The sequence below is a fragment of the Rhineura floridana genome, chromosome 2, assembly GCF_030035675.1.
Source record: "Rhineura floridana isolate rRhiFlo1 chromosome 2, rRhiFlo1.hap2, whole genome shotgun sequence".
Taxonomy (NCBI): domain Eukaryota; kingdom Metazoa; phylum Chordata; class Lepidosauria; order Squamata; family Rhineuridae; genus Rhineura; species Rhineura floridana.
Window position 1 is genome coordinate 174,115,892 of NC_084481.1, and position 25,352 is coordinate 174,141,243.

General features: G+C 42.4%; 2 protein-coding genes across 5 annotated transcripts in view; both read right to left on the bottom strand.

Annotated features, from left to right (window-relative positions):
• Positions 1–7,544, bottom strand: part of SCG5 (secretogranin V) — a 44,815-nt gene extending 37,271 nt beyond the window's left edge. For both annotated transcript variants that reach the window (XM_061611495.1, XM_061611496.1), the window contains exons 1-3: positions 7,527–7,544; positions 4,664–4,750; positions 3,180–3,419 (exon numbers count right to left, since the gene is read on the bottom strand). In XM_061611495.1, coding sequence (XP_061467479.1) covers positions 3,180–3,393 — 214 coding nt within the window. In that variant the 5' untranslated portion in view covers positions 3,394–3,419; positions 4,664–4,750; positions 7,527–7,544. The remainder of the gene's footprint in view (positions 1–3,179; positions 3,420–4,663; positions 4,751–7,526) is intronic.
• Positions 7,545–19,532: 11,988 nt separating this feature from the next.
• Positions 19,533–25,352, bottom strand: part of ARHGAP11A (Rho GTPase activating protein 11A) — a 28,524-nt gene continuing 22,704 nt past the window's right edge. For 2 of the 3 annotated variants that reach the window (XM_061611492.1, XM_061611493.1), the window contains 3 exons: positions 24,986–25,091; positions 23,867–24,011; positions 19,533–21,678 (listed from right to left, as the gene is read on the bottom strand). In XM_061611492.1, the coding sequence (XP_061467476.1) occupies positions 20,180–21,678; positions 23,867–24,011; positions 24,986–25,091 (1,750 nt within the window). In that variant the 3' untranslated portion in view covers positions 19,533–20,179. Of the gene's footprint in view, positions 21,679–22,924; positions 22,972–23,866; positions 24,012–24,985; positions 25,092–25,352 lie in introns of all 3 variants that reach the window. The other variant, XM_061611494.1, reaches the window with a different exon arrangement.

The window sequence follows — 25,352 nt, forward strand, 5'->3', positions numbered from 1 at the left end:
TGTATAAGCGTGTCCAAAAATAACCTGATTTTAAAACCTTATTTTTGCTCTGAGATCAGCACTGAAGGTCCTGCTTTTGTGCCCATCAATAAGAGCCATTCGTCTTTTGGGGAGGAGGGACAAGGCTTTTTCAGTAGTGGCTCCATATCTCTGGAACTCTTAGGGAAGTACTCATGCCTCACTGATGCTGGTTTTTAAAAGAACTTTTTGTTCCAGTCTATGTTTAACTAAATTCTTGGATTTTTTTAATCCTGCAGGCTTTTAATTTTGAATTTTATTTTATATATTTATTCTGGTCTGCAGTGTATTTATTTGCTGTGCAAGATTTTAACTGCTTCTAGTTTTTATTGCTGTGTTTTGATTTTTTAAAAAATTCTGCAAGCTGCCTTGCAAGGGTTATGTGCCCTCAAAAGGCGGAGTAGGAATGCACTAAATAAATTGATAGTCATAAGCAGCAAGACTCATTGGCCCCTTTCCCAGGAAAGGCTACACAACTGTTCAGTGCCAACAAGCTGTCATTTGGAAGCTTATGATGCATGCCATAATGAGACAGTTCAATATTCCTTGCTCGTAGTCTTTGAAATTCAGATTATAAATACCTCTGAAGTCCATCCATCCCTGGGACTCAACCTTAGCACTCTGGGGTTCTTAAAGCTCCACCCACCAAGATCTTGTCTCATGCTGCTAAATAGTGGGTTTGTAAGAGAACTAAAGTAATAACAGAAGATTTATGTCACTTTAAAATTGACAATGAGGACATTGAACTTGTCAATGATTATCAGTACCTTGGCAGAGTCATTAACCAAAATGGATACAATAGTCAAGAAATCAGAAGAAGGCTAGAACTGGGGAGGGTAGCTATGAGAGTACTAGAAAAGGTCCTCAAATGCAAAGATGTATCACTGAACACTAAAGTCAGGATCATTCAGACCATGCTATTCCTGATCTCTATGTATGGATGTGAAAGTTGGATAGTGAAGTAAGTGCGAAAAAGAAAAATCAACTCATTTGAAATGTGGTGTTGGAGGAGAGCGTTGCACATAAGATGGACTGCGAAGCAGACAAATCATTGGGTGTTAGAACAAATTAAACCAGAACTGTCACTAGAAGCTAAAATGATGAAACTGAGGTTATCATACTTTAGCTACATAATGAGAAGACATGATTCACTAGAAGAGACAATAATGCTGGGAAAAACAGAAGGGAATAGAAAAAGAGGAAGACCAAACAAGAGATGGATTGATTCCATAAAGGAAGCCACAGGCCTGAACTTACAAGATCTGAACAGGGTGGTTTATAACAGATGCTATTGGAGGTCACTAATTCATAGGATCGCCATAAGTTGTAATCGACTTGAAGACAGGTAGCACACACACAAGAGAACTAAATACTTGATGAATATTTGGCAGATTATATCTTTTGTCTCCAAATTCTGTTTTAGGATATTCTATTAAACATAATTGCTCTTTTGATTATTTATACATGCTTTCATGCTCCCTGCACTCTCCACTCTTTCAATAACCCTTCTGTAGATGGTTAAATGACACCAGGCAAGATTGCAGAGCAATACAAATAGAAAATTCAGGAAGACTGAAGTTACTGCTATACTTAATTATTTTGTTGTTCTTATAAGGACTTATAGCAAGTCTTCAAAGGAGACCCAGTCTCCAGCAAATAAATTGTTGTTAACATAGAACTTTGATTTGTAACACTAACATGTTGGACATTATTCCATTACACACTTAGAAAAACGATTTGGCTTCTGCTTAGCTGTTAACATGCAGTGCACCATCTGCTGACTAAAATGTATATACGGTCTTAAATAGATTCCTAGAACTTACATCCTGCACTCTACAGCCACCTAATGTCTAAACAAGGAACAGCAAAATATTTATCAACGTAGCCTGCTGAATTCTATTTTAATAACAATAAAGTCCCTGTCTGTATAATTAACAATGCCTTAGTCTCATGAACACATTTAGGCACATTTCAGAGTCTCAGTATTAACTAGAGGTAGTGTGGTACAGTAGTTAGGGAGTTTAGTCACAGTATTAGGGTGACCAGATGCAAATAAGAACAGGATTCCTACCCCTTTAACAGAAGGATAATTAGCAACATATGTAATCACTAGCAACAGTTGTAAATTCAGGTACATATACATGCAGTTCTGTAAATAAGAATTAAATAATTCTGCAAATGAAGCCTTACTTAAGAAGCCTTGATTTTAATATAAAGTTGTTTAATTGCAAAGTATGCAGATTTTATTATGATGATTATTATTATTCAGATGACTTTTTAATTACCCCTTAACAATTCCTCTGCACTTTTTTCTTTAAGGAGAATTAAAAAAATAGCTAAAGGAAGATTCAAATGTCAAAGCTAACATTTGCAGAAAATGCTTCCACATAGCAATGGCTCAGTGCATTAGCCGTAACAGATGAGAGCCACTCATCCCTGTCATGCGGATAATTCCAACGGCACAGAGAACCTCTATGCAAGCAGGTACCAAGAATTTTGTTTACTTATTTTTAAAAAAATATACTTTGCCATTCAGCAAAAAGGCCCAAAAGTGACTTGCAACCATTTAAAAAGATAGCATATAATAAATTCACAGCAATAAAATTTTGTTAATAACAGAGCGCTAAAAGAGACAGGAGCGATATAAACCACACAGCAGCACCAGAAAGTTAAAACAAGCCAAATGCCTGGCAAAATGGAATGGGCATGCCGGCAAGAAGACTCTCCACACAACTGACAATCCATGTCTTTAGCAACTTTCACCTGTTATGACAGCCCCATGGAGCCGCTGCCACAAAGGATTTCCAGCCATCTCTACAAGGTGGAAGCAGTGTTTGAACTGGCTCACAATCTCAATCAGAGAAAAAAACACAATTTTTCAGAGTGTTTCCAAGCATGTTTACTCAGAAACAAGCCCTACTGAATTCAGTGAGACTCGTCTAATTAATGTGCTTAGTATTGTACCATTAATCAACACTTTCTTAGCAAATTAAATAAACCATCTAACACTAATTTGTAACTAAACTTAATTTTTGTGATAGGTTTTTCATTGGCTACGAATCCATAGCTAAGGAATCGCATATAGAATGACAATAAATAATGGTTTAAAAATCTAATAATGATAATAATAATGACCATAATTCAAAGTAATAAATATTCACCTTCAATGTTCTGTGGACCTACAAGGTTCATTGCTTGGTGCGCTGGATATTCAACTCTGGGTCTAGCAATGCCCAGCTGTTCCATTACCCCATGTAGAAGTCTTTGGATATCAGCTTCAGAAACTCTGTCTGGGGTCCTAGGATTGTGACTAAACGTCAAAGCTAGTCTAAAGGCCAACAGAAGTACCATGCTGCAAAGCACAGTTGTAGTCATGGTGCCGTCAGTCTGTATTTTGCAACCTGTACCAAAGAAATAAATGAACGAAGATATGAAATAGCACATACTCAAGACAGCTAAAGTCCCTGGTAAGTGCTGCAAGGACTGGGACCCCCTGCCTGACCCTTGCTCCAGAGAGAGGCTGCAGTTAATCTTGCAGCCTCTTGCATCAGCTGCTGGCTGGGTCAGGAGGCATAAAAGCCCAGCTGCCCTTGGGTGGCAGGTCTGCCGCCGCGAGGGTTGCCACCAAAGGGAGTTGCCTGTTGGGTATCACCTTAGGGAGTCATGAGGGCGCTACCCCCCTTCTGTTACCTTTTCTTTCTTTAATTTGTTTTCTGTTAAACCAATCTAGAGGAGATTGGTGGTGGGGAGGGCGTGTGGTGCATATGTAGTTCCTGCACATGGTGGGAGCCTGTGTACGGCCTTCAAGTCAATTCCGACTTATGGCGACCCTATGTAAATAAGGTTTTCATGAGGCTGAGAGACAGTGACTGGCCCAAGGTCACCCAGTGGTCTCCCAAGTCGTAGTCCAACACCGAGCCTGTGCACTGAACTGAATGATAGGAGAAAGTCGCCAGATGCCTTCAGAGTGAGAGGCTGTAACTGGCGGAAGGCTGGCCCTCCCTGGGTGTGAGACAGGAGGGGGAGTAGATAGTGTACAAAGCCCTATACAGCTCGGGACCAGGATACCTGAAAGACCATCTTACCCCTTATATACCCAGTCGCTCACTGCCATCTTATACCATCTTGTCAGGAGGTTTGTTCTGCACAATATAGGAAACGGTCCTTTAGTGTAGCGGCACCTACCCTGTGGAATTCCCTCCCCTTGAATATTAGGCAGGCTCCATCTCTGCTATCTTTTTGGTGCCTTTTGAAGTCTTTCCTCTTTCAACAAGCCTTTTGAGACCTATCCCAGTCTGCATCTGTGTTAGAATTGCTTGTTAATATGTTTTTTTAATAATGTTTTTAACCCTTTTTTAAAAGATGTTTTTAAAGCTTTTTAAAAAAATGTTTTTAACATTTTGTTTTAAGCTCTGTTTTTATGATGTTTTAAAGTGTTTTTAGTGCTTCTGTTTGCTGCCCTGGGCTCCAGCTGGGAGGAAGGGCAGGATATAAATCAAATAATAAATAAATAAATAAATACTTCTCCCCCTTTTTTAAAAAAAGGGAACTGGTCAGCTTTTGTAGGCAAATAAATAGACTAGTTTCCGACAGGCAAGGCTGGGATTGTGAGAGAAAATGTGTGGCTTAGGGCACATTGACTTACCTCACAGGATTGTTGTAAGGATTACAACTAGATAATGCCAGTAACGAGCTCTGCAAATACTGAATATTAAACAAATTTTTCTTCAACCTGTATGTTAAGCAAAAACAAAATAAAAAATGTAAAAAATATGGTGAAGAAAGCAACAGCACAATCCTCACATATTTACTCAAGAGTAAGCCCTTCTGTATTCAAGGGGCTTACTTCCAGTAAGTGTGCATAGGGCTGCAGCCTAAAGAAGTTGCTGGACATGAAGCAGCCCTTAGAAATCATTCTTCTACATAACATTTATTAACTATTATGAGTGGTTGGTTGATATGTTTGAGGTAGTGAATGATGGTAGTGGTTGCATAGAATAGATGGTGAATGGTTGTATTATGCTATGTTGGTGGTTATTTGTATTATACTGCTTGTAATAATCTGACTTTTATATTGTGTTTATGTACATATATATTGTTCATGTATTTTGCTTTGTAAATTAATTTAATATGGTTTTTATTGTACCTTGTGTATTCTATTGTAAACCACTTTGAGATCTTTCAGATAGTGAGTGGTCTATAAATGGAAATATAATCATCATCAACATCATCATTAACTATGATTTAGACTGTATTTTTAGGTGCGGGGATAGACTTGCCTCAGGATTTAACCTTAGGATAACCATGAGGAAAAGATGATGTACCCATTTGAGAAAGAAGCTGTTAGATTTCACTAAGGACATCCTACTTAGGATATATTTTGATGAACAAAAACATAATGGTGGCATCTGCCTGGGGTTTGTTGGAAAAGTCTAGGACGGTTCAACAGATCTGAAAAGGAACAGGATATGTGCCAAATGTACTTTCCTTGATATACCTTTTCCCCTCCTTTTTTATACAATCTTAGAACATATTTTAAGGAATACTTGACTTTTTAATGTAATTCTTTACTATAAAATATTTACATATTCAGATATTCAAAATATATTCAAATATTTGATTTCCAAATAATCTGGAAAAGAAACATCCACAAGCTGAAGACTACGTCACACTTTGTGCACCTTGAGGAATGCAGATTTACTCATATGTCTGCAGGCAGCAAGATGTTGTGACCACTCTTACACACTTACTGTTATGCGGGTCCCATCTCTGTTTTCTGAAAGCAGAGACATACACCCATTGCCACTCCAGGTGTGGCCAGTGGAAAAGCTTTGCTGTAGGCTCAGGCAGAGACAGTGACTGGCCCAAGGCTGAAAAGTCTAAAGTCAGCAGTGGGGAACGGAGGTGTGGCCAGCAGAGGGCAGAGTCGCTTCAAAAAACAGCTAGAAAAATAATTCTTGGTGCTTTTGAAGTGATTAGTGTGCCCACAGCTAGTATTTCAAAGGAAACCAGTGGATTCTGGTTAATTCAATCTGTACCCGCATTCAAAAAACAGGGTGACTGCATTTTAAGTCAGTAATGTGTCCCTATCCTTAGTGGTGGTGGTAACCTTTTAAAAAAATGGCTGGATGAAAAAGTTGAAAATTGGAGCTTCTGTATCCAACTCTGCACACTGTCAAATTAAGTGCACTGGCTCTTTCTGTCCTTCTATCCTTATGAGTCCATTTAGTTTGTTTTGAAATACAGCTTCAGTTCCTTTACAAAGAAATTATGTAATGCTGTGTTGCACTGCCTAGTCATGGATCTGATTTGATTTGGAAAAAGCAAAGTAGCTATTTTGGGTGCCAGCCTTGTCTAGAAAACGTTTTCAACAAAGCTGGTGCAGTTTATTTCTCTCAAAAAACTCGTAACCTGTCACGTTCAGCACGACCTAACAAATATTCACATATCCCTCCCTCCTCGTCCTGTTTATTCCCATCCCATAAAATGTTCCAAATGGCTGGAAAGATTAAGCAGATACAACCCAAAAAATCACCAGTTGCCATTCCTGTTTTACACAGAATGTTAACATCCCATTTACCTTTGAAAATTATTCCAGCCCAATACTATGCATGTTTTCTCAGTGAAAAAACACAATCTTATACCAACTACTCAGAAGTAAGTCCCATCGAGTTCAATAAGACCTATTCCTAGGTAAACCGGCACAAGATTGCAGCCTTATCCTCCCGAGTGCACACAGAATTTCACTTCCTCACAGTGCATGCTGGGGAAAAGCTTATTTCATACTCAACGCAGCATATGCGGCATTATTATTCCACAGCAAAATGGGAGACCTACTAAAGCAATGATAACATGAATGGTCCACGAAAGGCCTTTCAATGCCCATTCTCCATCGTTCGTTTTAATATGTTCCCAAAATGGGTTAATGGATGTTTTAAAATATCTAATTCCTTCCCGGTTACGGTGTTTTGGAGACGAATTTCTCCTCTTACAAAATTATTTCTCTGTCTCCCCCCCGCCCCCGAACCCGCCTCATATCACCATTAAAGAGAAAGGAGCCGGCTGCAAATAAAAACTAACGTTGCCGCACCCCTTGCATGAGATCTGAATTCTCCGTTTTAGGGAGAGATGGGCAGAAAGCTCTATAACCCTCTCCTGGGTCACCTCCATCCCTTTTCTTTGAATAAACCTTTCTTGTCATAACCGAAATCCAAGGCATAACATAAGATTTAAAATTATATTTTCCCCCTTTCTTGGCGCCCTCTCTCCATCCTAACGCTGTTAACGTCCTTCGCCTTCCCAATCTTGCCCCCCCTTCCCGCCCCCATCTCCTCAATTCTTGCCCGGTAAGAACCTTTCTCAGTCCCCAGAGCGCCAGTAGGGAAAAGGAAAAGAAAGGAAAAAACCCTCGCCCGTTCCGCCTCAGTCCTCCCCGCTGCCCAGCCTTACGGGGTATTATTAGAGCCCCCCTCCCTCTCTTTCAAAAGAGAAGGAGACGACGCACTCACCACTTCGACAGGGAAAGGCAGAGGGCCGCGCGCTCTCGCCTCTGTGTCTCTCAGCGCTTCGAGCGTCACCTGCTTGGCTAAGCGCAGAGCGAGCGGGAGGCTGCTGGCTTGCCTTACACAGAATCAGTCGTTCGCGGGGGGGGGGGTTGTCTTCGGCCACATCATCCTTCTCCTCTCCCGTCTCAGGTGCGTGAACGGTTGCCAGGATTCCCAGAGGCAGACGCAAGCCCCGGCAGATGGGCTTTTCGCCTCCCATTGCACACGCTGGAGATAAGGACCTGAAGCAAGAGCGGAGGGCAGATGGTTTTGTTTACTTCTTGGCTAGTGAAACTCGCCGCCTTCCCCTTGAGCCAGTTCCCTCCTGGCCTGTTAATATATAGCGATAATGGAATCCCCGCAGTCGTTTGCACCAGCCTCCCCCAAACTGGCGTCCTCCAGATGTTTTGGACTACAGCCCTCCTCAGTGCTAGCCAACACCCAAAACGTAAGAGCCCTGCTGGATCAGGCCAAAGGCCCATCTAGTCCAGCATACTATACTCACAGTGGCTAAGCTCATGCCTGCGGGGAGCCCAAAGTGAGGCATGAGCACAGTAGCCTCTCCTGCAGTTTCCAGCAACTGGTATTCACATATATATTGATTCTGATGCTGGAGGTAGTACATAGCCTTATCCTTCAGGAAAAAATGGAGAAAATAACCAAGAGCCAAGCCACCCGAAACAAGGAGTCCACCCACCCAATATATTTCGCCCACCTAGAAATATACTTTGCCCCTTCTCTCCCTGTCAGGACCCCTCCTGTGGTCACTGCCTTGTCATGGTCCCACCTCAGGGTCCTGCTCTCTTAATGGTTCTCTCACCGGCTCTAGCAAAGATCTCTCAAGATCCACGTGCTAGGCAGCACCACCAGACACTCCCTGTAAACAATATTGCCTTGAAACTGTGCCTTCGTCTCCTCTTGGCTTATTGCTATGTTGTGTCTGGGTGCACTTACAGACCTCAACCCCGCTGTATCTTTGTGCCTATAAAGATTACAGCCCTGGGTTGCTCTGGATACCTGATGATGTTACATTATCTCTTCACCACTGCCACCATTGATACTGTTTCCCAGCTTTGGTATATGCCCTGCCCACCCTTCTGGTCTGTGTAAACCCAGCCAAGGATCAGGCATTTTGGTAAACCAAGAAATACTTATTTATATACACAGGGAATAACAAGCTTACTTAAAGGTTTAGTCAACAAGTGTGTGGTTTCACATGATGTGTTACTCTTTTTTTCTTAGTCATCAATAACCTGCCCCACTACCCGCCTAATCCAATCCACCCTACAACCCTCTCCAAAACCAACCAAAAACCCCTTCTCAACTGTCATCCTCTCATTTATACCTTCAGACACTCAAATGCTAAAAAACCCGCACTTACCATATTTACAGTATTATATATATGTGTGTATATATATATATATATATATATATGTGTGTATATATATATATATATATATATATATATATATAATATATATATATATATATATACACACACACACACAGTGCCCCCCCCAACCAGAATTTGCTACCTACTCACAAGATATGCCATCCCTCCTTAACCTTCCAGACCAAGGAGGGCCAAGAAGCAATTGGGAGACAAATGAGGAAAATTGTTAGCATTGTTTTTACTGATTGTATTAGGTTTATGTTTTTATGTATTTTTATATTCCACTTTTCCTCCAAGGAGCTCAAGGTGGCGTACAAACATAGTTCGCTCCCTCCCAATTTTATCCTCACAAGTAGGTTAGATTGAGAGGCAGTGACTGGCCCAAGGTCACCCAGTGAGCTTCACGGCTGAGCAGGTGACTTATAGTGTTGTATCCAACTATGTTCTACTCAGTAGATCCAACTTCATTGGGTTTACTTTGATTATAACTTACACTGTATATAATGGACACAACCAATCCTACATAAGGCTGCTATATGCAACACAGGCTTCAATAGGCTGAACTCTCAGCTTACTGAAACACTTTCCTGTTAAGATTTTTATTCACATAAAAATGACATAAAAAATCTCTGCCACTGTTTACAGGGATCAACTTTTGTTGTATTTATTATTTGGAAAATTAGTTGCATCATATAGTGAAGGGGCCAAATTGCCATACATCTGAACAGCATGACTTTAGAGGCTTACCAGAGCCTAGAGCTTACTTTTAATACAGAAGAGGACATTCTCAGTAATGGTGCCCTCATTGCAGAATTTCCTTCTCAGTTTTGACAGTTACCAACTCTGATGGGATTTTGGATCAGCTCAAAATGCATTTTTTTACTCAGGTCTTTGTTAACTCGTTATTGGTGGAAATGAGCATGCTTGCCCTGCTGGGTTCTTGTGTTTTGCTGCCATTGATGTTTTAAAGTTTTATATAAGTGGCTTTTATTAAGTTTATTATATTGTACCCACTCTAAGTTTACTTTTAAATGAAGAGTGCATTACAAATCATCTAAATAAAATAAAAATAGAGGAATTTGAAGGGGAAATGCATGCGATATAGGGTTGTCACTATCATAATCTTTCCATATAGTGCTTGTCAGATTATGACCAGCTTTGAGTATAAATAAATCAACATAACATTACATAAACATAAAAATACAGGAATTCAGGAAGCTGTTATACTGTCAGGCCTTTGGTCCATCTAGCTTAGTATTGTCTACACTGCCTTGCAGCAGCTCTCCAGGGTTTCAGACATTTCTAGCCCTACCTAGAGATGCAAGGGATTGGACCGGAGGCTTTCTGCATATAAAACAGATGTTCTAGCATTGAACTATGTCTCTTCCTCTTAAAAACCCTCTAAAATCCACAGCTGGGAAACACCTTTATTAGAACAAATCAAAAACACAAAAATTAAAAAATGTTTATAGCCACCTCCAAAATTGAGAATGCAGGGCTACCTTTTCTTTTCACAAACATGGCATTATACTACCAAGCTCACAAAAACCAGAGCTTGGAAGATTACTTTTAAAAAGTAATAAATTACAGTTACATGGCCCAAAAAAGTAGTAATTACTGTTACAATTACAACTGCTCTGAAAGTAACTGATTACTTTATTTTTCCTCTAAAGTAATCACTACAATTACATTTCAGTTACTTAAAAAAAACCCTACAAGGTGCTGGCCTTGGCTGCTGCACATCTAAGTAGCCTAAAACAACATTAAAAATAAACACACACATACAGAGGTAGTAGAATAATTCTTTTTATTCATAAGATAGCAATGGTGGTCTCTCCGCTGGTAAAGGTGGTGGGGAGGGAGGCTGAGGCCACTACTCAGATCTTTGCATGTCAAACCAAGTGCAACCCCCCCCTCAGCCAGCCAGCATAATCTCTCTCACTTATCCACCTCCCAGACCCTGCCCTGCCACCAACTAAAGGACACTCACTCGAGCAAACATTTTCCCCTGAGATGCAAACAAGTTAAAATACTGCAAATGCAGCACAGTAACCAGAGAGGGTGGTGGAGGCCACTTTGTGTGCCAAGTGCAAACACAGTACACTCCCTCTCCCTCCCCCCCCACACAAGGCTCCAGACATGTGGGGGCCCTTGGGCATCAGCTTGCCCTGGCCCCCCGGTCGGTGGGTGAGTGCACCCCCCCACAGCCCCCCTACCTGCCTAGTATTTACCATTGCCCTTAATGAAGATGGCGGCTGTGGTTTCCCTAAGGGGAATGAAGCCTCCGCCGCCATCATTGTTGATAGCACACATGCGTGCTACGCACGCACATCTCTGCCATCAACTAAGATGGCGGCAGCGGCTTCAGTACCTTAGGGAAGCTGCAGCCGCCATCTTCATTAAGGTCAATGCTAAAAAGCCAGCTGACAGGTAAGTGGGGGGTGTGGATCATGGAAGGGGAGCGGAGGGCCCCTCAGGGACTCCTGTAGCTCCAGGGCCCTTGGGCCAGTGCCCAACCTGGCTGCCCTTTAGAACCGTACCCCCCCACACACACACACGTTGTCATCTTTCATCTCCACAGTTCTTTATCTCCATTCTGCTGCTGCCTCCTTCTCCTCCTTTATCCATGTTCTTGACCTCCAGATCCTTTTTCCCTCCACTCCATTCTTCACCACCACTATCCATTTTTAAAAATAATTGTTTTCTCCACTCCACCCCGTCTCACTCTCTGCCTCCTCCCCATCCACAGAACATGAGGAAAGAGCGACACTGCACAGAAGCCTAGTTTGAGGCACATGATTTTCAGAAGACTTCCCCTGCTCCCCCCGCCAAGTAATGCCCAAAAGTAATTCTGGAAACGTTACAATTACTCCACAAAAGTAGTACAATTACTCCTAGTTCTATTACAATCAAAATGTAAAGGAATTACCCACTCGTTACTCAAAGAAGTAATGAATTACAAGTAACTTGTTACTTGTAACTAGTTACTTCCAAGCTCTGACAAAAACTTCCTATTAAAATTGTCCTAAACACAAAAACACACATTCCAGGCACACACAGCAGCAAGACCAGCTAGGGCCATGCCTTCATCCTCAGGACAGTGAACCAGAAATGGAACCAGGCCCTGCAGGACCTAAAACCAGATTTTGTCTTTGTTCTGCTTGTGATTTAAAGTGTCTAAGCAATGTGAATGGGTCTTAGCTGGAAATGCTCAAGATTAGAGGGGGACATTACAAGTTACTTCTTAAGCCCCCCCTTATCTCAAATCTTCCTTCAGTAAACTTGTGTTTAATTAGGAGTGGGAAGAGCTGCTGTTCCAAGCACAGGTGCATCACATAGCTTAAATGGGTTAGTAAGATAGCCACATATACCATCTTGAGCTCCCTGGAGAAATGGGATAAAAGCGCATTCACTAGCAGTCTTTAAAGGACGCTTCACATTAAAATATGCCCCCCATTGTGTGCTTTATGTTATGCATACCACATACTCTCACCACTAGTGTGCAGAGCTTGTGCACTACTCCTGTTAGGATTTCTGCAAAGCATTTCCTGTAGGCTTAGCCTTCAAGGTAGTTTAGAAGGTTCAGGTTGTGGAACATTCTTGCTTCCTTTTGGGATATACAATGCCTAATTCTTCTAGCCTGGCTCATCTGCCCTAGCTTACCTGCTTTGGGGCTTAATTCAAGATGCTAGTTACCTTGAAAACCACAAAAGGGTTAGTCCTACATAACTTTGGGATCTACCATGTATCCTTATTTTTAATATTTACCAATGCATCTGTGACAAGCCAATCAGCATGAAAGGGGAAGGTACGGTTGGACTTACCGTGAACGGTGTTTCTTCATGGATGCCATGAGGTCTCCACGTGGGTTACAGTCCCCAATCAGCTCGAGACAGGAACCTGTCATAATTTTTTCCTGGCTCCTCCCCTTCTTACTGAGGTGATGCCAGTTCTCTTTCTTGGCTAGCTCGGAACTTCACCTCAGTGTAACATAGAAAGAAAAGAAATCCAAAGGTATAGACGAACAGAGTAAGATCGGATAGCACATAGTACAGATGGAATTCCCAGCCCCTCATAGGGAGGGTCGTGGAGACCTCATGGCATCCATGAAGAAACACCGTTCACGGTAAGTCCAACCGTACCTTCTTTCATGGATGCCAGTGAGGTCTCCACGTGGGATGTACTAAAGCTCGGCCATAGGGTGGGTCTATTGATTAAGGACCTGCTGTAGAACTCTACGACCAAATGCAGCCTCCGCAGATGCTTACAAGTGCTTTTTGTAGTGCCGGGTAAACGACGAAGGTGAGGCCCGAGTTGCTGCCCTGCAGATCTCCTCCAATGGGGCATTAGCCAAAAAAGCCACTGTTGTGGCTGCCGCCCTAGTAAAATGCGCCGTGATCCCGTGCGGCACGGGTTTACTGAGTGATCTGTAGGCCAAGGAGATGCATGCCTTCAGCCATCTCGCTATAGTTGAGTTTGACACCTTGTGGCCCAGAGTCGGAGGGTGGAATGATATCAGCAGAGATTCCGATCTACGGAACTTTGCTGTCCTATTGATGTATACCTTCAATGCCCGCCTCACATCAAGGGAGTGCCATGCCCTTTCCGTGGGATGTTTAGGGTTTGGGCAAAACGTGGGCAGCACGATCTCCTGTCGTAGGTGAAACTGAGATCTGACCTTTGGAATGAATCCAGGAGCGATCTGGAGTACAACTCTATTCTTATGGAAGGTGCAGAGATGTTTTAGCACTGATAGAGCCTGAATCTCTGATACCCTGCGTGCTGACGTGATTACTATGAGGAACGTGACTTTGAAGGTGAGTATTCGCAAAGGAACCGTCTGCAGAGGTTCAAATGGAGGTTTTTGTAGTGCAGTCAGTACTGTATGCAGGTGCCATGAAGGAAATCTATGCACTACCGGAGGGCTAATAACGGTTGCCCCTCTTAGAAATCTCTTGAGCAACAGATGTGACGCTAGAGAAACCCCTTCGTCTAAAGATAGAAAGGATGCAAGTGCCGACAGTTGACGCTTGAGGGTGTTAGGGCGTAGACCCTGGTTAAGGCCCTCCTGGAGGTACTGCAGAATATGTGGAGCAGATGCCGTCATAGGATCGGTGTCGTGAGCTGTACACCAACGTAGGAAAGCTGCCCAAGTGGATTGGTATATCCTGAGCGTAGACGGTCTACGTGATGCCAGGATAGTTGCTGTTGCATCAGGTGAGATCTGTAATGCTAACAGCCTGCTCCGTTCAACCTCCAGGCGACTAGTTGAAGCCAGACTGGGTCTGGGTGGAGGACCGGTCCCTGATGTAACAGGTTGTGGCGATTTGGAAGTGCGAGCGGGGTTTTGACAGACATCTGGACGAGGTCTGCGAACCACAGTCTTCTCGGCCAGTATGGGGCTATTAGGACCACCTGTGCCTGCTCCCTCCTGATCTTGTTGAGGACTCTATGAGAGGAGTCGGTGGAAACGCATACAATAGGAGCTGTGGCCAGCTCGCCGTCAGTGCGTCTGTTTGTTCTGCCGCACGCGTCTGGAATCTTGTAAAAAATTGAGGGATCTGATAGTTTTTGTCTGAGGCAAAAAGGTCCACTTCTAGTTTTCCAAATTGCTGTTGAACCATCAGGAAGACACTTCTGTTGAGTGCCCATTCCCCTGGGAATATCTGACGTCTGCTAAGCCAATCCGCCCGGTCGTTCATTGCCCCCTGCAGGTATTCCGCCGTCACAGATGTAAGGCGATGCTCTGCCCAGGAGAGCATGGACGTTGCTTCTCTGCTGAGAAGTTTGGATCGGGTCCCTCCTTGCCTCATTATGTATGATCTGGTCGACGTGTTGTCCATTTTGATCAATACATTGGGGCAGTGAAGACTGGGAAAGAAATGTTTCAGCGCCAGATGAGCCGCCCTCAGTTCCAGCCAATTGATGGACCTGGCTGCCTCTGGTGGACTCCAACGTCCCTGTACGAAAAGATCCATATAATGGGCACCCCAGCCCCAGAGGCTTGCATCTGAAGTGATTATTGCCTGGGACGGCTCCTGTATCGCGATCCCCCTGGACAAATTTGAGTCCTGATGCCACCAGGTGAGTGACTGATGCACGTCGTGTGGCAAGGCAACCTTGCGGTGTCGTCTGGAGGCAATGTCTCTCTGGAATTTGATCAGGAGGTGTTGCAGAAGACGTGAGTGAAGCCTGGCCCAAGGTGTAACTGCTATAGATGATGCCATCATTCCGAGCAGTTTTGCCAGGCGCATCAAGTCTGATTTCGGTTGTCCGCATATGGAGCGTGCTAGGTCGGTGATGGCCTGGATCCTCTGTGGTGCCAGCTTTATAGTTTGTGTAGTGGTGTCTATCACCGTGCCTAGGTGTATTAGTGATTGTGTGGGGTAGAGGTGGCTCTTTAGCACATTCACTAAAATCCCATGGCTCTGTAGGAAACTGAATGTAAGTTTAAGTCTTTGTTTGCCTGGGTAAACGACCGGGACCTGAGTAGTAGGTCGTCCAAATAAGGGGAAATGTGCACCCCTGCCAGGCGTAGACCTGAGAGTGCTGCTGCCAGCACCTTGGTGAAAATTCTGGGTGCCGTGGTCAGCCCGAATGGGAGAGCTTTGTACTGAAAGTGTTCGTTGTTGTATGTAAATCGGAGCAATCTTCTGTGTCTGGGGTGAATTGGAATGTGCAGGTAGGCCTCCTTGAGGTCTATGGATACCAAATAATCGTGAGGTTGGAGTGCCTCCCTAATCGAAGCAATTGTGTCCATCCGGAAAGTCTTGCGCTTCAGGAACTGGTTGACAAACCTGAGGTCGAGCACCTCCCTGAACGAATTGTCCTTTTTTGCCACCAAAAAGAAGAGGGAGTATACTCCTGAAAACCGTTCCGTTATTGGGACAGGTTCTATGGCTGAGATTTGTAGAAGGTGCTCTATTTCTTTTAGGAATGTCCCGTGTTTTTGTGGTGAAAACGGTCTGTGAGAGAAGACGAAACGTGGGGGTGGATACTGGTGTAACTCTAGTCTGTATCCATCTTTGATAATGCTCAGGACCCATTTGTCTTTTGTTGTTGTCTGCCATTGGTTCAGGAAGTAATTGAGTCGACCGCCTACAGCTATAGAGTCAGAAGCGTTGTTGTGGTTGACGTTGCTGCCTAGTCTGGTAGGATTGTTGTCTATTCTGGTGGAATCTCTGAGGAGGCTTCTGGTTTTGCCAAGGAAAACGGGAGCCTCTGAAGTCCCTCTGTCTGTTACTAAAGAAGGGCCTTGAGCCACGAAAGGAGCGTGTCTGAAAAGTGGGGGTATAGCATCGAAATGGCCTTTTTTCGTCTTTACCCTGTGAGGGCATCACTTTCTTTTTATTTTTATTGTCCACCAAAACTTCTGCCAGATTGTCTTCCCCAAACAATTTTCCACCTGTATATTTAGCCGTGGCTAGATTAAATCTGGATGCATTGTCCGCATCCCAGTGCGAAAGCCATACTAGGCGTCTGGCTACAACTGCCGTGGCCATAGCCCTGGCTGCAAATTGTGAGGAGTCCATGGTAGCGTCTGCTACGAAAGCGATGCAGCGTGAGAGTTTCAAAATGGACTTTCGTAACTTGGAAACCTCTAGATCTTGATTTTGGGCTAGGTCCTCAATCCACAGCAGTGATGCCCTAGAGAATACTGAGGCTGCTACCGAGGCTCTTATGGACATCGCCATCGCCTCATGCACTCGCTTAAGTGCCAGATCTGACTTACGCTGTATCGGATCTTTAAGATGAGCATCCCCATCCCGTGGCAAGATGGAATGTGATAGGAGAGCAGTAATAGGCCCATCTATGTCTGGGGCTCGCAACTGCTCCATGACACTGGGTTCTAAGGTATACAGTCTATTGGCCCAGTTAGTCCCCCTTTTTGGGTATAGCGGTAATTCCCACTCCTGTTGAATATTAGTCAACAGCATAGGTGGGCAGGGAATGCCCTTGGGCCCAATCTTTACAGTAGGCAGCACCATAGCCTGTCTGGAGGATGTAGGTTGTTCCTCCGAAGGAGCAGTCAGGTCCAGGGAAGCGATCACCTTTTTTAACAATGGTTCAAAGTGAACTTCCAAAAATAGTCTGACCGAAGTTTGAGCCTCTGTATCTGAGGCGTCGGTCCATTCTCCGTCATCCCTGGACCCCATAGAATCGGTTTCTGATAAGGCATTCTGGTGATCCTGCTCACAATACCCGCTACCCACGGCCACCAAAGTCGGGTCAGGGGAAGGCTGTCTGACTACGTGACGTGGTCTCTTACATGGGGGGGCGGCTACTGGCGGAGACTGTGGTCGTTGTGGGGCGTTGTGGGGCATCACCTTAAGTTGTGGGACCTCCTCTAATAGCGCCTGCTTAAGTTGTCGGATTACATCAGGCAAAAATAATTGTGCCAGCGTCATTGAAGAGGTTATTAAGGAAGCTGGCATAGGCTGAGGAGAGAGCTGGGGTGGAGAAGTGGGTGGGCCATACTGCGCCTGGGCTTCCATCACTTCGTCGTCCTCCGACCTGCTGTGCTCCAGCTGCTCCAGTAGATGGTGCTGGACTGCGGGCTCTATCGAGCACGCCTCTTGCGTGCTACTCAAGATGGTCGCCGCCGCATTTTCAGCGGGAAAAGTTATTGGCGAGCTTGAGGAGGCAGTAGGCACTGGCGAAAGCCTCACCTCTCGCAGCAGGCCTCCGCCTCAAGTGTTCGAATCAGAAGGGCGATTAGAGCTATGCCGCGATGTAGCAGCGAAATTTATGCTCTGATGTGAGGCTTCTTGCCTATGCTCCCTGGCCGGATGATGCGCGTCAGCTGGAGCCTTCGCCGCCATATCCAATGTGTGCAGGGAACTGACCACAGCAGGAGCTGGGTGCTGCCCCGATTTTTTGTGTCCCTCCTTTTTCTCAGATGGCGGGACAGACGGCAGCCGGGAACTGACTGCAGCAGGAGCTGAGTGCTGCCCTGACCCCTTATGGCCTTGCCGGGAACCGACCACAGTAGCCACTGTGTGCTGCCCTGTTCCTCTCAGGGTTTTTGTCCTGGCAGTCTGAGAAGATTGTGTTGTTTCCATATGTCGGACAGGAGAGAAAAATAGGGATAAGAAAGGAAGAGTAGAGATAATAATTCTCTCTTTTTTTTAACTAGTTAATACAGAGAGTACGAAATCAAATATAGAAAGAGCGAAGGAAAAAGAGGAGCCGAAGGCTGATAGTCATAGAAGTTAGAGAAAAACAGCCAAAGGTTGTTGCCCGAGCTGAGACAGGAACAGAACTGGCATCACCTCAGTAAGAAGGGGAGGAGCCAGAAAAAAATTATGACAGGTTCCTGTCTCGAGCTGATTGGGGACTGTAACCCACATGGAGACCTCACTGGCATCCATGAAAGAATGTGTTAGTCACTAGGAAGAGTCTTCTAACATGCTTCCTTGTCCTTTCCTGCTGACTGGAGCCAATCAGAATGAAAGAAGTCAGCCACTGAGAAGACTCTTTAAAGTAACTAGTAGTCCCCTGTTTTGTGCTTATTGGCTCCTGGGGACATCTGTTATTGTGGGGAAGTCATTAACAAGGATCTCATTCTCAACCCAGCAGCAGCAAAAAAAAAAGTTTTGGTGGTGGCTGTGACTATCATAAAGGGACCCAGAACTTCTGAATTTGCTACTATAGTACTGGTCACACAGCTCCTTTATGCTGATTTCTTTAGAAAATAAGAGCCTTGCTGGATAAGGCCCATCCAATCCAGCATTCTGTCTCATGGTGGCAAACCAAATGCCTATAGGAAAGCCCACAAGGATGACATGCACACAATAGTCTTCTCTCAATAATGTTCCCCAGCAACTGGTATTCAGAGATATACTACCTCTCCCTGGAAGTAGTGTACAGCCTTAGCCTTGTCTTCTGTGTGGTTATAAAAATGTATTCTAATGGCAGTTGTACGCCACCATGGAAGGATTTATATCCTCAAAAGCAGGATATAAATAAATGTTGTAGTAATAAATAACAATGCAGATAAACTTGAGAAGTATAAAAGTGAAACTAAGAAAATAAAAATCAAAGTGGTCTTAGATGGACATTTTCATAATTAACATGGTGGTCTAGTAAAGGAGCGGCCTTTCATTTTATACATTAAATGCACAAGCATAGTAAATTTAGAATGGGTCACTGCAACCAGAACCACACAAATTAGAAGAAAAAATATGTTTTTTTTAAAAAAAGACACTTTTTAGCACTCCTATCACAAATCAAAGTACACAGAAAAGCTAAATAAAAATCAATTTCAAGTTTAAATAATTTATGCCCTGAAAAACAAAAGCAAACAGTTTCAATATCATAGCAAAATGATCAGAATACCTGTGCAAATGAACAGTATGGCTTTACAGAGTTTTTTATTGCAATGGCATTATCAATATATTTTACTATTTTGAATCATGTGGTTTGCTTTATCACATTACTCTAAAAAAATTAAGACTTGCAAGTTTTTGCAACTCCCCCATCCCCCGTTGGCAAGAGAAAATATACATCCAGCAGCATTGGAATATTTTACCATTTATTGTGCTGGGCTCCTCAATGTGCATCCACCTACAATTAAATAGTTGCTTAACATGCCTAACATTTTATTTGGTGGCTATTTATTTGCATCAACAAAAAATGCATCTCCTGGTAGAAGTACAGAAGCTGCTAGTTTCTAAGCAGTTGCTTTTGCCTCAGCACCAGTACCAGATACAAGCATTACAGATATTCAACAGTTGTAGGAACTGTGACTATATTTCAAGACTCAGGCCTATGAACTAAGACTTGCAAGTATAAGCAGAAATATACTTTGTAAATGATTACTTCCTACAAATGCAATTTTAATCTTTTAGTTTTCTAGAGAAGATCAACTAACAGATTCTTTGCAGTTTTTGAAATCTGAATTAACAGTAGCCAGCAGCACTTTCAACCTCCCCCCGGCAAAGAAATCCAGTCAAAATATAAAAGGCAAATACCTATTAGAATCTACAAGGTAAATGCTACCCAACAGAACTTATTCAAGTTTCAGCTGCAACTTACATTTCCTCTGAATTCAAGAAAGAAACCTATTTAAAAACAGAAACTAAACAAATTCTTAGTTTTTCGAATGAAACAGATTGATCGTTTAAGACAAATTATAGACTTTGGCTCCAATCCTAAACATGCAAACCTAGATGCAAGACCACTGAAGTCCATAGGAAACATGCCTAGAATTGGGCTGTTAAACCTATAAGTCAAGAGGTTTAACAACCGGAACGAGTTTGGCTGTGGCCATTGGGTTCTTTGGAGACCCTTTATAGCAAGCCCTTTTTTCTGTCAATGTTTTCCTGAGAAGACATTTGTCAGGTGTAGAAACTAAAAGATTTATGCTTGTGTTTTTAACAGTTTTTGGTACTTCATAATTAGTTAGGTCCTCCAGGGCAGACTTGGATTGAGGATAGGTGGTCAGTGTCTCTCTGCAAGTTTCACCAGGCCTGCTGGCTCGCTGTAACGGATATATTAGTTGCAGGTAGGATTTGGAAGATAGAGCAAACTGATCACATGTAGACATTTGTCTGCAGACCGATTCAGAAGAGGACAGTGATGCTGTAGATGTATTGGAGATACTTTCCACACAGGCGGACAGTGCAGTTTCATAACTCACTGATTTAACAAGAGAGGGGCAGTCACCACCAGCTTTTATTATTTTACAAGTAATGGACTGCTTATTAGCTTCCAAGAGGGAGTTCATTCTCCTTATAGACTGACGGACAGGGGTACGTTGAAACTTAAGTGGCGATTTGGTTTTGGTTCCAGAATGTGGTTCATTTAATGAAAGTTTGTTGAACCAATGTATATGGTCAGCAACCTTTCCTGAAGGAGAAAGCTGAGATTTCTCTTGAGTTTCCATGCGTAAGTACCGTTTGCTGCTCCTTTCTCCATCTTCTGGTAATTGAGAGAGAAGTTCTCCTGTTTCAAGGCATTCTTTAGTATCTCTCTCTGAATTACAGTATTTAAATTCTTCAACACTTCTTTCATTTGATTCCCATGTCTCCTTTTTCAGGGTATTTGTACTATTTAAGTGTGTCCCTGGAGATGTCACTGTAGTGACTTGGTCCTCTTTTATTGATCCATTACTTATGCTAAACTCATGGATTGGATTATTAGTTTCTGTAGTATTTTGGAAGAGCGACGCATCTACAGCTTTGATTTGCTCCATACTTGGCAGATGTTTGTCAGTGGCATTAGATTTATTAGCAGAGCTTGCAAACCGAGTCTTCTGTTCTACATTTGACATTTTCTGAACTTTAGCTTTAGAGAGCTCTCCCTCTAGATTGAGTTCTGAAAAGCTTGCTCCTTGCGTTAATTTATTTGAAACAGAGCCTTCAAAATTAAGTTTATGAAGGTTGCTTCCGGATTCAGAAAATGCTTTCTTAATTTTCAGTAAAGTATCTGTAGTCAAATTATTTTCATCCTCACAAAAGGATGTTTGTTTATTGCTTTCTGGTCCAGTACTAGCATCAGCAGGCCTAGATTTAACAGAAATCACTGGTGGTTTCCTAGCTTTAAGAGCAGGCTCTGATGAAGAGGTTTCTGCTTTAAAACAAGCCATTAAATTAGTAGCATTATTATTAGTCTCCTCAGATCCTGTGGTTCTTGGGCCAGTCCAGGAGATTCGGAAGCGTGCTTCATTATGTTGGTTTCGAATTTGCAAGTTTTCCTCTGATTTGCTGATGTTTTTGGAATCTTTAAAAAAACAGAAAGTTATAATCTTGCAGATTAAATTTGCATTAAAACTATAGTCCCATATAACAGCACCGTAATTAGATCTGGAATTGTTAGTGTAATGCCTGTCTGTGCAGTGGTGCACACCTTTAAAGACTTTGGCACCCACTCACTGTCCTTTTAATCATGAGGTATAATGATGGTTACCTTTTTTCTCTTGGAAAATATATAGAATAAAGGTGGATGTCAGAAAAGAAATGCTCTTTCCCACTTCCTTGTTTTGCTGTATCTGCTGTCCAAGGCTGAGATCAGGCTTTCTGAGCAACAGAAAGCAGAGCAATCGAGAAGGTAGTAGGGAAAGGAAATTGGACTGGCCAGTGGCGAGAAAGTGTAATATCACAGGAGTCAGGAGAGAGAGAACAGTAAAATTTCTTCACTGACTGAACTATAAAAATCACAGATCTGGTGCTTTCTAGTGTTGCCATGGTGCAACAACATGATCTGAGGTATGAATATTAATAGATCCTCATAATTTCACAAAACGATCTATTCAAAAACCTAGGTGATCTCAGGGTCCACAGATATATTCCACTACTGGCATTCCAATGGTTCCTGGACACACACCTATTAGGCGAGCATTCCCTACACTTGAACTTCTGATTGAATAAGAACTGGTTTGTTTTATTGTGTATTTTAAATATGGATGTTTTAATATTCTGACTGAATTGTAATAGGGAATTTTATGTATGTATTTTATAATTGATTTTATGTTATAAACTACTTAGAAGCCATCAGGGCATATAAGTAGTATATAGATCAATAATAATAAATAGATAGTTTTGTGGTCATCCTATGTAAAAAATATGCGGATCTGTGCCTTGGATCCATGTTTTTGTGGTTCTGGCAAAAAACTGTTTTTTTTACTATACAGTTCACACTATAAATTGTAATTTGACAATGGCTTTTAGGGGCTTGTGTAAAATTATGCAAATTCAAGAGAGTCTGTTGTAACTCTACTTAAATCCAAATTTTACCCAGACCCAAAGGAAAAGTGAAAATAATTGTGCTGTTTTCTCTCTTCCTGTCTGGGATAAGGAGAGAAGCAACCAGAGAGGTAGAGTCCACAGCACACACTCAAAATTCCAAATGTGCCCACAGGCCCAAAAAGGTTGCCGAACTCTGAAGTAGACACTTGCATGTTTGCCTGCAGAGAGTAAAGGAAGCTACCAGAGGAAAGCAGCCACACCACCCTTATGTTCTTCCTTACCATGGGGACACAGCAGCAGCTGCTGAACTGGTGATCTCTGCCTCAATCTTTAGTGCCATTTCAGGTTTCAGTAAGGGAGAGGGGAAAGGGGATCCCAGTGTTTGGGGAGGGGAACAAGATTCATAGGAATGTTATCAGATATACTCAAATTTAAGCACAAAAAAGGACTATATCATTTGTTATGGTCTTATATACAGACATAATAGACATAACGCCCACTCCACACACAAGAGATTAGGTGTTCCTGAAAAATAATCGCTTATGATGAGAAATACATGTGTGCACATTCGTCTGTGAACTGCCCCTAGATGCACCACCATCTTCATCTCACTAGGAAAAGAAAGACATGCACACCATGCTACTGTTTTGATTCCCACTAATGCTACTCTCTGTATTCCTTCAGAAGATGAATCTATATTGATATCAGCTCAGTTCAGCTCTGCTCTTTCTCTAAACTAATGCTGAGAAAGATCTGTGACCCGAACACTTAGCCCTAATAGTCACTGCCTATCTTAAGATCAGAAAGCAAGATGGTCCCTATGAAAGCAGCTAAAATGTTTTTGCTACTCTTAAAATGTTGGTGTCATCAGCAAACCTGGCCACCTCAAACCAAATTATCTGAATGCTTTATAACATGTTCATTGCTCAGCCCTGACTTCAGATTCAAGGCAGAGCAGTGAACCAACTTGTAAAGCACCAGTCGCAATACAGAATCTTGAAAGAACCCCACTTCGTACATCCCACCATTTTGAGAACTGTCCATTTATTCCTACTCTGCTTCCTGTTCTTTAACCAGTTTAAGTTTAACCAGTAAAGTCTACCTTTGCAGAAGCCATGCTTACTCTTCTTTAGCAATACTTCTTGTTCTGTACGCTTGGTAATTTTATCTTTAATACAGTGAGCAGTCTCTGACACTTTCAGCAGTAAACCTTCAATATTTACCTTTTTTTATAGATTCACCAATACATGGGCTTAATAAAGCAACTGTCTTTACGTTATCAACCACACTTTCCACATTTTGTTGACTTGCAAGTCGACGGCCAATGTTTTCAGATCTGTTGCTAGGTGGATGGTCCATTGCAGTATTCTTTTTAGGATTTTAAAAAACACAGTTAATTCTATGTAGACCCCAGAAATATTTCAGTACTTTTACAATTTAAGGACAGCATTTCAATTAAAGGATACTGCCCCAGCATATATTTTAGCTGGGAATGCAATGAAAAGCTTGCCTCTCTCTTTCTCTGTACCCACATGAGAATGGAGAAAGGCAGTGTATGTTTGGGAATTCATGACAGTTGTATTAGTAGCAGCACAATCCACAGGCTCCTGAGACAAAAGTCTAAAAGGAATAACGGATTACAGCTGGAAAGAGTCCCAGATGGCAAGGGATGAACACCAAAGGGCTATAGAAGACGAATGCAGACAGGGATCAGCTTTTGGGAGTTGAGTGGGTGAGCATGAGACAGAAATAGCAGTAGCAAAGATCTTCACAGGCTTAATATGACTTCATCATGCAACATTTAGACTTTGGAACATTTACCACACATCCTTCATCATGTAAATTAACCTTTCAACCCCTTATTAAAAGCTCTACAAATAAATAGCTTGGAAAATGCCTTTGGAACCTAGAGATTACAAATGGAACAGGATAACTCATCAAGAGAAGCCCCCCCCCATGCATATCAGATATTTTCTGCATGGAATCTGCAGCTTTTATTTATTTAAAAGCATTCATAAATCACTTAATATTTTACAAATCTCTATGCAGTGTGGAATATAAAAAACAATATCCTTAAAACAAAAATGCAACATAAAGCCAATAAACCAGTAATATATAAGCATATAAAAACTAATAAAACAAGAATTCAGGAGATTCAAACAAATAAAAGCAGGGTCTGACCTTATGGATTAGGGAAATATATTATTTAAAGGCACATCTAAATTGTTAATATTTTAAAAATCTCTACAGTTGCAATAAACAATATTAACTGGAAGGTCCACGAGTCTGAAAGTAATCACTTCTGTTAGAGTGAAATACAGTAATGAGATGTAAAATAGTACCTCTTTGCTGCTTCTTCCCAGAATGAACTTTAATCGCAATGATCTGCGCACCATTTCTTTCCGACTAATCTTAGGAGAAAAGCAACCCATTTTTCCAGACTCAGCCCTGAAAAGAAGGAGAAATAAGCTGAGTATCCATTGTACTGAACTCCGATACTCAGCTATTAAAGTCTAATAATTTATATACTTTGACTAGGATCTAGATTTTGCTCCGGCCAGTGGGAGCAACCCGGGTAGAGTTCTACTCAAGGACACTCCTACTGGCAGAAAAGGGTAGGGGAGGCAACTTTTGCCAATACACCTTGCAGTCCTTTATGCTCTCCAAATACCTGCTCTGGAGGGTTGGGGGAATTCTCACTGAATAATG